Source organism: Eulemur rufifrons, chromosome 15 (genome assembly GCF_041146395.1).
Source record: "Eulemur rufifrons isolate Redbay chromosome 15, OSU_ERuf_1, whole genome shotgun sequence".
NCBI classification, from domain to species: domain Eukaryota; kingdom Metazoa; phylum Chordata; class Mammalia; order Primates; family Lemuridae; genus Eulemur; species Eulemur rufifrons.
In genome coordinates this window covers 10702088-10714078 of record NC_090997.1, presented here as the reverse complement: position 1 = coordinate 10714078, position 11991 = coordinate 10702088, and the positions used below count along the sequence as shown (strand labels likewise).

The window sequence follows — 11991 nt, the reverse complement described above, 5'->3', positions numbered from 1 at the left end:
GAGTTTGTAAGGTTTGTAATCTTCATTAGCCCCAGAGAAGGGGAAACTGGAGTTCACAGAAGCTTAACTGGAACTTGAGCCCTGGTCTGGGTTCCTGCACTGACATCTGGAGCCAGAACCACCCGTGATGAAACAGAGCACCAGTGCCTCCCAGGAATGGCCTCATATCCTGTTGTGCAACCTTCCAGAGCCTGTAGGTCACAGTGGAGTCTCATAGCTGTCCCAGGAGCCCGAAGCAGCAGTTGGAGTTGATGCACCGGAAGGATGAGGAAGGCCTGGCTCTGGGGGCTGCTGTGGATGCTCTTGGTCTCAGGTAAGGCAAGGAAGAGGCATGAGCAGGGGAGGCCTCGGGGAGTCCTTTTGTTTTGAAGCTCCAGAGCACGTGGCCATCCAAAGTAGAGCCAAGAAGCAGTTATGGCAGATGGGGCTGCTGTACCCAAACTTAGCAGAATCAGGAGGACGTCCAGGGCCTGAGCACAGAAATAAAAGCAGGGATGGGTTAGGGAAGCAAGATGTCTGTATATTTTGATGTTGTCAGAGACATGCAAAGCCCTGGACCAGAATAATGATAAAGTAAATCTAACTTTGGTGTGATCTAAAATAATTTTATTTGATGTTGAATTTTTTTCCTTATATTCTATCATGATGCTTTTGATGTTGACTGTCTGTTAAACCCAAGAGACAATTTATTTAATAACTATTTCCCAGTGGCCTGCTATGGGCCAGCAGATATGCTACAACGGAGGACACAGATGTGAACAGAAGAGGCCGGGTGCCCTTGTTGGTGGAGGGCATTACCCCAGCTCTCCACTGCATGCTGGGGCTGGAGGGCACAGCTGTTCAGGCTTGGCAGGGCTGGTTCATCCCCCAACTCTTACTTCTCTCCTCTTATAATCTGCACAGATCACACCTGCATTAACAATGGAAGCATTTGGGACTTTAGTCACTCCTCCTCCTAACCCTTATGAATAACAGAGGGAAAATGTTGACGTGAGTTGAAAGCAAGGTTTGCCTTGGAAAGACATGAAAGATCAGGAAGAGGGTGCTCTGCTGGGACCCACTACTTTGAGCAAGGTTATGGACAACTGCCTTGCAGAGCCTGACCACAAACCTTGCTTTGGGTCTCCTTGGAGCTGGGTGATAATCTGGGTGGGCAGGTGGGAATTAGATTCTCATAGACCAGTGTGTTTCTTTGTGTTTTATTTGTGTTTTTCTGAAGGAGAACTGGGAAATGGCAGAGGGTTGAAGGTTGTGTAACTGTGCAAGAGGAAACCAGTGGTATATATTTCATTATGCCCTGTGTGAGTATGTTACCCTAAAAGCTCCTTCCAGACACCTATGCATGTTTGGGCCAGTACTGCTCTAATCCCCATCTGACAGCTGTGCTGGGCAACGTAGCTCAGTGCTTTAGAGCAGACTCTGGAATCAAACTCTTCAAGTGTGTACCCTGGCACCACCACTGAACTACTGTAAGACTTTGGGCAAATGTCTTAACCTGTCTGTGCCTCAGTTTCATTATCTGCAAAATGGGAAGAATAATGGTTTTAACCTTTTAAATTGTAAAGATTAGATAAGATAGTTTTTTCTAAAGCACTTAGCACATAATATTCAATAGATAGAATTTGTTATCCTTTTTATTAACATATTACAAGGAATTTCTTTCTTGTAATGGTGCATAGACAGCACTTCAGCCTTCATTTCATACTGTCTCTTTCCACAAGAGACTAGGCAAATTTGTAAGCACACTCAGTCACCTGTCACTTCCCCCTCTTCTGGGGAGCTGGCAAATAATGGAGATTTCTCTGTGACATCAATTTAAGAGGTTAGGGCTTCGGTGGTGGCAACTTGAGGATAGAGTCCCTATGACTTTCACAGAGCCCGGCACCGTGCCTGGCACTGAGAGAATGCTCAGCCACAGGCTGATGAATGAGTGAACAAACCAGAGAACCAGACGTGGCTTAGGGCCCCCTCAGCCTCTGCTCATCTGTCTCTTGGAGGGGAATCCCTGACCAGAGTTCATGGGAACTGCCTAGGAGGCCTGTTTGCAAGGTTTCCTTAGAAACTGAAGCCTGGCCCCAGAAGAATCAGCCTTTAAGCCTGGCTTCACCTTCAAAATGCTCATGAGTCCCAGAGTTGGGTCTTCCCACCGTCAGGCAGAGCTGTTGGCCTATCCTGGGGTGGGCATGCAGGGCCTCCACCAGAGGGGCAGCCGTTGGCATTTTTCACTGGCACGTAAGGATTACAGTGTGTGTGAGGAGTAGTATTAACAACAGCAGTTTTGGCAACCTGCCCCACAGTTTGACCCAGCATGGCTGTCTGGCCCATTGTTTGGTGTTCCTTGGAGGAAGGTGTCCCAGGCTGGAGTGGATAAGCCACAGTCCCTCAGTAAACTTATAGAACCCCGTGTGTCCAGCTGAAACCACACACCTGGATCTTCTCAGTTCCACTCTGCTTGGCCGCCCATCAGCAAGGCTGCCCTGGACCAGAGAAGATCACTCCCAATTCTAGGTGGTTAATCTGGTTCAACCTCCAAGTGTGATTGAAACTGTTGTCCCTGTGACCAGGGGTTCTCAAACTGGGCACTATTGACATTTTGGGTGGGGCAATTCTCTGTTATGTGGGCTGTTCTGTGCACTGTAGGATGCTTGGCAGCATCCTTGGCCTCCTTTGGATGCCAGTTGCATCCACCCCACCCCAGGTTATAACAACCAAAAATGTCCAGATATTGCCTAGTGTCCCCAGGGGGGCCAAAATTGTGCCCCCAGTGGAGAACCATTGCCTTGACTCCTTGACATCAAAAATAGGAGGGGGGATTTCTAGGCTCAGGTACTGGGAAGTACAAGGGGTGCTGGTTTGGAGCACAGCTGAGTCTATGACTCACATAATGCTGTTAGCTTGTGCACACATGCTGGGGCGTGCTCTCTCTCTCTGTCTCTGGCCTCCTTCACAGGTAGTCTATTTCCACATTGTAGAACATTTCACATCTCACTGATCTATCAACCCCAGCATATTTTTCTTAATAGCTATAGCAGTCTCAGGGAGGATTCGGATAGGTCCAGCCAAGTCATGTGCTCTTTCCTAAACCAATCAGCATGGCCAGGATGATGGAGGACTTTGATTGGCAAAGTCTGTGTCATGTGTCCACTGATGTGGACAGCCCCATCCGTGGAGCCACAGAGGATGGCTCCCCTGAGAAAGAGGTGCTCTGCTACCCAAGGAAGGTGGAAAGGAGTGCTGGGTATCACAGTCAGATGTCAATGTCTACCATGCTCTCAGGATGGCTTCCTCACTGTTTATCTGGTGGTCTCTCACACTGATCTCTTTGCCCGGACTTGGATGAAGTTCCTCAAGCTGTCCTGGGGGGGACACTCTCTGCTAGTACCATGTCTTTGAATTCTCTTTTCATACTATACGGCCCTCTCCATAATCTTTCCCTTTCTTCATGCCCCCGCCACTCATGGTCTCAGCAAAATGTCCCATGTTCTGTCTCCAGTCAGGAAATTTTTTCCTCTCAAAATGATCATTTATAAAATTTGATTAGCATGCACCATATGCTCTCACTCTTCTAGTAAAACAACTACCTACCGCAGAAAGATCTGAGGTCTAGTGTGGGCTTGCAGGGAAAATTGTACCTTCCCTGGAGGCCTCAAGGACCTCGTCTGAAAAATGGGTGGTTGGATGAGAAAAAATGGTGGTTCCTCTCCTTTTGTTCTTTTTCCAAAGAGGGAAAAACTATTCCTCACAGAACCTAACTCTCTTTCCTTGTTAACAGAGCTCCGAGCTGCAGTTGAATTATCTGAGGCAGAACGGTATGACAAGGCAGAGGGAGAGACCCTGGATGTGAGTTGTCACTTCGACTACATGAAATATACCTACAGCAAGAAGGCTTGGCAGAGGCTGATAGACGGAGGGAAGCCACTGACCATAGCAGTCATAGAGAAGCCTTCGGGGAAGCCCATTCAAGTTCAAGCGGGGAGGACCACGCTAGAAGAAGCCCCCGAGGATTCCATACTGCACGTACAAATGACAAACCTTCAAGTAGAAGACTCGGGACTGTATCGGTGTGTGGTCTATGACCCTCCCATAGACCCGAAAACCCTGTTCTTTCCTGTCCACCTGGTGGTGACCAAGGGTGAGTGACTTGGGGGTGGGTGGCAAGAGGCAGGCCAGGCGAGGATGGGGCCGTGGTGGTGGCACCAGCAGAGCTGGGGCTTGGATTCCTGGCAGCCTGTCTTTCTCCTAGAAGCTCCTTGTCTTTAATCTGAGGTCCCTGAGAAGCATTTGGTCTAATAGTAAGTAGGGGCTGCTATATATGGCATTCCCTTTGGGTAGCAGTGCCTAATTCGGGGTGCTGTTGTAGGAATTGGGGTACAATTAAGCTGAACAGCAAATTTAGGATAATTTAGTCTCATTCCTTAGGTCTCATGTCCTTGGGAAGCCTCCTGTGGTCCACTGTCCCCCTTCCACAGATGCATTTGGTGGCCTGCCTGTGTGCTCTTCAGACCTTGCCATGGGCACATACCACCCGGAGATCTTATTTCAAAGGCAGACTCCAGCTGAATAGGTACAGAGGGGACCCAAGAATCTGCATTTCTAATGAGCTCTCCAGTGATGCCAGTGCTGCTGTGCTGTGAGTCCTTGAGGCTCCCATTTGCGGGGTGAATCTCCAGAGCTCACTTTGTGTCCCTTTTGTGCACAACGTCATCTCACTGGATAGTAGAGACCGGTTTGCTTACCTGTCTCCCCTATTCATCTCAGAGCTGCTTGAGGGGAGCACCAGCGCCGTTCTGAGCTCTCTATTCTTAGCACATAATATAGTTTCTGGCACATAGTAGGCCCTCAGTAGTCATCAAATTAAGGAATAATGTATGGAAGACAGGCAAAAGGGAGACAAGTTCAAGTTCCTAGCATCAGGGCAATGCTAAGTCTAAGAAAGACCAGGTACATATACAATATGTAAATAAAAGATAACTTGTAAAGCAATATGCCACAGCTATAGGTGAATGAAAAGCAGAGTAAATGATATATGGCAGAGTAATCAGGGAATTATTCTTGGAGAAGGTGGGGGCAGAGGGATTGGTGAGGAGTAGCAGGCAAGTGCAGGTCCAACATCATGAATAGCCTGAACATTCCTTTCTTCTTCCCTCCTCCCTCCCTCCTTCCTTGCCTCCCTTCCTCCTTTCCTCCTTTCTGTCTCTGACTCAGGTGGATCCAACAGTATTTCTTTGGTTTTAGCAAAAGAAAACCTTGTTTCTTGGCCATGTGCATTTCCCTCCTCAGTGCTATTTACCCTACCACCTACCCATCCATCCACTCACCCATCTATTCATCCATCCATCCACCCATTCACCCCCTTCCTCATCCATCCATCCATCATCCATTCATCCCTCCACCCGCTTACCAACAATACACCCATCAAATCACCCACTTATCTATCCACCCACCCATCCATCCATCCATCCATCCATCCTTCTAATGTGACTTCTTGCAGATTCTCTAGGTACTACTGCCTCCAGTGAGAATCCTGTTCAGAACTTGCCTGAGATTACCACAGTTCCTCCTACTACCATCAAGGCCTCGAGCCTGCGATATACCAGCTCCAGCACCATGACACAAGCTCCATTCAGGTCAACTCCTGTCATCTCCACTCCTGGCCCTGGAGTCAACCTTCAAAATGTGACAAATGTCACCAGGTATGGTTTCCAGGCCTCTGGGTCCCTGGATTGGACACTGAACCCTTTGCTCCCTACTCTATGTGCTGACAGGATGTGGGGAGTGGGGGCTGGGGAGGGTGGGGCATGAGCAGGCTTGAGTCACCTCAGTCTGGGTAGAAATGTCCAGGGGAAGGAGGAGGTGGTGACGGAGGGAGGGGAGGCTCTCCGCGAGGCTGTCATTCTCCTCAGTTCAGCCTCCCGGTTTCCTTGCACACCAGAGTAGTAAGGAAGAGGGAAATGGTGTATTTTCCAAATTCCAACGGACCTTACCCAGCCCCAGGGTCTAATGGGTAGTGGTAAACGCACTCCAAGTGGGGACCTGCATTCTAGTGTCAGCCAGACTGTGTGACTTTGGACTAGTCAGGAGCCCTCTCTGGCTTTAGTTCCCTTGTTGATTCTGCAGGAAGGCTAGAAAACCAGAGCTGGGTGAGATGATCTACCCAACAGCTCTCAGAATAGCTACCTGTTAGGATTATCTGGGTTATCTTGTTTTCACTTTGCTTTCTTTTTTCTTTATTTTTAATACTGGTGCATGTGCCCTATCATAGATCAATAGAATCAGAATCAGAAGTTTTAGACGCAAGGCCTGTTAGTGTTTTTTACAAGCTCTTCAGATTTCTAATGTGCAGGCAAAGTTAAGAAACGCTAATGTAGCATCCACACACCCCTGCAGTTATTATTAAATGTTGATTTATCTTAGAATGGGTTTATCATTAAATATTGAATTAATAGGGAAAGAAATATTCTCCCACATTCCTACTAATCTGTCTTTTTTCTCCATATTCTTTCCTAGTATTTATTCATGTTTATACATATTTTAACATAGCAGCAATTCTAATTATAAACAGTTCCATTATTTTCCCTGCTACAATTATTCTTTGACGCTGCTAGCTAGTCTTCATAAATGTAATTTTAATGGATGAATACTTTTCTATCAATTGGAAGAGACATAACTTACATAATCGTTTGCCTGTTCTGAGACACTGATACTGTTTTCGTTTTTTATAGTATCGATAACTTTGAGATGGCCATGTTCTTGCACATGTCTTTTTTTTAAATCATGCTAATCCAAACATAATTCCCATACGAGAATTTGAACATCGATATTATTCTGCGTGCACATAGCATAGTTCCATGGTCTTCCAACAGATTGGACACAGTTTGCAGTGTGAGCCATGAAGCTAAGTGAAGCAGAGCCTCTGTAGACTTGCTGACAACGTAAAGTTAGTATTTTAAATGTATCCCTGCTAAAATGGATGCAAAATGGTACTGCCTCAATTTTTCTATGAATGTGGACTCCCGCTCCTTGTGAGTAGAGGCAGTGCCTCTTTCCCTTATATCGTTTCACCGACACCAGCCCAAGGGCCTGGTACATAGTCAGTGCTCGTTAGAGCTTTGTGGAATAAATCAAATGAAAGAGCAGGTGAGAGTCAACATTTTCCTTTTTTCACTACTGTCATTTTCCAATACGTACATTGATAGCATATAATCTTTGCCTGTATTCCCTCTAGAGGCTCTACCTCTTTTATCTGTTAACGTGATCTATTAAAAATGTTATCGAGGCCCGGGCGTGGTGGCTCACGCCTGTAATCCTAGCACTCTGGGAGGCGGAGACAGGTGGATCGTTTGAGTTCAGGAGCTTGAGACCAACCTGAGCAAGAGCAAGAACAAGACTCCGTCTCTACTAAAAATAGAAAGAAATTAGCTGGACAACTAAAAATATATATAGAAAAAATTAGCCGGGCATGGTGGCGCATGCCTGTAGTCCCAGTTACTCGGGAGGCTGAGACAGGAGGATGGCTTGAGCCCAGGAGTTTGAGGTTGCTGTGAGCTAGGCTGACGCCACGGCACTCACTCTAGCCCAGGCAACAGAGTGAGACTCTGTCTCAAAAAAAAAAAAAAAAAAAATATTATCGAATATTAACTTTTCTGTCAGTGAGAGCCCAGTCAGGAAAGCAGAAGCCCCTGCAGCTGTTTGAAAAAGAAGGAACTTAATGCAGGAAGTTGTTTTCCCAGGTGCTAGAAGAGGTGAGACCCCAACCTGGGGGCAGTGAGGCACTGCACAGATAGCCACTATCGCCCTAGCTCAAGGTGGGTTCCCCAGAAGCAGGCCACAGGAAGAAAGTCTTGTTAACATGTTGTGAACAAAATCTCCAGCAAAGCCATTGAGGAAGGGGGACTGGGAAGGGAAGGAAGCCGAGCAAATGTGTCATAACCAAGGCGGGTCTCACTGGGGTAGCTTTGGCTCCGTCTTGCAAGGGAGCTCTGGGGACCATGGGTCACCTTCCGAGTTGTACGGGGCAGGGTGCTGGAGTATTGACACTCCCGCGTCCACGGTGATTGTGTAAAGGGCAGTTCTAACCAAGACCAGGGGCACACAGATTCCTAGACACTTCAGGGGATTGGTAGCCTGTGCGCAGCCTCTGAAAGAGATGCGGTTGGTGGCCTGCTGGAAGCGGACGGGCCTGGGAGCCCCGTGTAGGAAGACGGTAGAAGGCTGTGAGGGGACGGTGCAGACGCTGGCAGGGCAGACTTGGGGAGGAGGCAGAGTTAGCTGAGCCCAGAAGCCCAACCTGCCGCTGCAAGACTACGATCGGGGCAGAGGCGGGGGCTGCGAGGGCGCTGCAACGATGTGAGGGGCAAGAGAGACACCTGTCCCATATCTGGCCACCGCTGTCAGTTGCTGACCTTGACCGGGCAGCCTTGGGAATGCAGCCCCCTGTGCTACAGCGTGGACTCCACCGCCAGGGGTGAATTTCAGACAAATGGACAGTTCTCTACTTTCTGTCAACATCATGTCATTTCCCTCTTTGCTAGTTTGTGCATTTCGTTTTAAGTTTTGTGTAGGCAGATGTGTTGATTTTGAATTGATTGCTTTGCTTTATTTTTTAATGTGCCTGATTCTATTTCCTTGTGACCTTTCCTATGATTTCTTTTGCCATTTTCTTTAAATTTTTAGTCCGTGGGGAAGATTTTTTGCTGCATGGTATAAATTTTAGAAAAGATTTCTTTTCATCATGCTGCTCTCCAGATTCCGCAAGACTGTTTGCTAAACAATCCTTGCCTTACCTACTGGGCTGCTGATTTCCTTACACGTTAAATTCTCATATAACGTTAGCTGTACGCCTGGCCTTCTATTTGTTCCATTGCACCCATTCCTCTGTTTTCCCCCCGTGTCTGTCATGTAGAGTCCTCGTGTTCTCATCTGAGTCCACATCTGCTGACGGCACAGGCTGTGTTCCCTCACCCGTTTGCGGCTCTTTCTTATGATACCTATTGATGTTCCCCCAGAGCATCTAGAATGAATTTACTACAATCTATAAAAATTCACGATAGGATTTTCAGTGCGGTTGGATTCTTCTCGGTTTATAGATGAGGAAACTGAGGCTGAAGAGGTGAGGTGACTATCCCAGGAGGCGGGTCCGGGTCCCACTCTCCACCAGGTCACACGGGAGGACAGCGGGGCTGATCAGCTTGCCCTTGCTCCCGGGTGCCTTTCCTGGGCGTGGACCCTGTGCTGTCTCCTGGACGTATTTCTCATCAGGGGAAACGGAAGGCGCAGGGTCAGACGGTGTGGGAAAGGTGCTGGAAGGGCCTAGGTGGATAGGATGAGGACATGAAGGAATTTTGCAGAGGGAACACTCAAGTGTGGAGGAGTCATTGCCAAGCGCAGCACTCAATCTCCTCTCTCCTCCAGGGTCTCTGTGTTCAGCATTGTCCTCCCCGTGGCCTGTGGACTCCTGACTAAGAGCCTGGTCTTCACCGTCCTGCTTGCTGTCACCCAGAAGTCATTTGGACTATAGACCCATGAACCCATGAGAATGACCTCTGACCTCCAGCCACAGCCATCTGGCAGTTGTGCCGGGAGAGGAGAGGGGGGTGGAGGGGGAAAAACTGTGTGTGTGTGTGTGTGTGTGTGTGTGTGTGTGTTAATGCCATGGATTTTATCTGTGATCACTGGCTATTTCTAAGGTCAGGATCCCACATTCCTGGCCCTGCCGACTCCCCTCATTTCACTAATAACCTCGGGTGTGCACTTTGCCCTCTCAGAGGAGAAGATGTAGCCCTGAACGAGCCCTTCCTTCCACGGGCGGCTCGGGGTTTGCATGGACTGTGGACGGTCCAGTGCTTTTCACCGCTGCTCTCCCGTGGCGCTCGTGAGCCACAGAGGGCACACCTGATATTTCTCTGGCTCGTCCTTGCCCTGGAACGTGCAATTTTGGCCTGACCTGGGCAGAGCTCCCGCTCCAGGGGTGTCCCGTGCGCCCCACCACTGGGACTTCCTCTCTCTCTCTCTCTCTCTCTCTCTCTCCCCCTCGCCTCAGATGCTTGCACGTCACTCTTCATACACGGCACTTTCCAACACTACCAGAAAAGGGTGTCGAAAACCATGCAACGTGGGTAAAACAAGGTACCACAGCAAGAATTGCGTATTTGGGAAAGAGAAAAGTTAAGTGGAACTCCGTGTCCTAGGAAAATACCGTCAGGAGGAGCTGGGGTCTGTAGGATAGCATTGATAGACAATATCTGGTGTGCTGTGTGCATTTATCTCTGTATCCAGCAAATAATTGCATGAAGGCAGAGATGCGTGTGACTAGAACGAAGCCACATGAATAATGTCACCCCTTACTGGCAGGAACAAAAACTGAAGAGCTCCTTTGCTGAAGGACCCCAAAGCCACATAGAATAGAACAACATGGAGTTCTGCCTATGTCGAGATGCCTCTCTTCCCGTATTTCACAGGGGTAGGGAGGGTGGGGTGACAAACTGTCTCCACTGAAGCTCTTGAAAGCTGTCCCCACGTGCTCTCCAGGTTCTCCACTCTCTACTCCTCCTCCGTGGAACTCCCCCTTTAGCTCCTGTCCTGCTCCAGTGCCCTAACCCAGGAAATAGGTCCCCAGGCACACCTGTGTCTGGTGATCTCTCACAGATTTCAATCAGGATTTTGCTATTTCCTACCTCCTTGGGCCCTAAAGGGAAAGGGGCCTCCTGGGGTTGGGGGAAGGATGGTGGGTCCTTCCATTCCAATTTAGCAATGGCCAAGGCCAGTATCATCCTAAATTCCCCAAGAGCAATCACACTTTCCCACACATTCAATCTCTCTTACCTTTGGAAAACACATTCCTACAATCAGCACAAAGGGTGAAAAAAATACCCTGAGCACTAAGGCACAGTCTCCCTCTTTCTGAGCCCGCCTCTGTCACATAAAGGCTTCCCCATTAACCTGAACACTGCTCCGTGAGAACCTGCCAGGTGATGGCACTAACCCCAGAGAGGTTATTTCTGACCCCCCAGTTTTGAGTCCATTAGAAGATGTGCAAGGGGGCATGTATTTCATCCTGATGCTCTGGTGAGACTCTTCAGAGAAGCACTTGACCCAGAAGCTATTGATCTGTCCCACAGTGTTTGCGTGCCAAGGCTGCTGGTCTGGGACCTGCCCTTGAGCAAGTCCAGTGTTGCTCCTGTTTATGAATTTGACAAAACATCCAAGGCAGGGGGGTACTATAATTAAATACTCTCTAGGAGAGTGAACACACTAGGGTGGTGTCTCTCAAAGTGTAGTCTTTAGACCACCTGCGTCAGATCCTCCTGGAGCATAAAACAGATTCTTAGATTCCAGAGCCCCTCCAGACCCTGCTGCATTCTAGCACACGGCCCTCTCTCAGTGGGTGGTGCTCAAGCTTGTTTTCATGAAGTCATCATGCTCCTTAGCAAAGCCCATGACACGTTCATATAGATACCAATTACACGGTCTAGTGTGCTCGTATGTTAGATTTAGTTATAGATAAAGTGGTATTTAAGTCCAATGTATTTAACTTGCCTGAAAAATTATATACGCTAAATTGGGAGAGAATTGGTTGTGCCGGACACTCTCCTGTTTGCACCCACAGGCCACCCTCCCTGCCCTGCCTAGGAACCCCGCCAATGTGGCTAAATCAACAGGCCCCTGGCACCAGCTTCTGGTGGGTTGAGCCAATGGGCAGCAAGACAGAAGAGCAGAGGGTGGGGAGAGTGAGGTCAGTATTTCTATCCTTGGGGTTCCCTCCCTGGTGGTGGCAGGAGTGGCTGCGTTCCTCTCTGAAGGCTCGGCCAAGCCCCTCCCCAAACAGCTCTTGTCTCTAAGTTCAGCCTCCTGCTCCATCCTCTTGCTCCTGCAGGCCCAGAGGTGGCAATGACTTGCCACTGTTGCCAGCCTCAGTGTACTGATGCATCCCTTACTAGTTCCCCCAAATTCTACCACATCTTTATTAAACACTCCTTAATTATCCAGTTTCAG

General features: G+C 48.6%; 1 protein-coding gene across 1 annotated transcript; it reads left to right on the top strand.

Annotated features, from left to right (window-relative positions):
- Positions 1-264: 264 nt before the first annotated feature.
- TREM1 (triggering receptor expressed on myeloid cells 1) lies at positions 265-9552 on the top strand. The gene is made up of 4 exons (XM_069488641.1): positions 265-313; positions 3773-4132; positions 5492-5693; positions 9412-9552. Exons 1-4 carry the CDS (start codon positions 265-267, stop codon positions 9515-9517), a joined length of 717 nt encoding a protein of 238 aa, XP_069344742.1. The 3' UTR covers positions 9518-9552.
- Positions 9553-11991: the final 2439 nt, after the last annotated feature.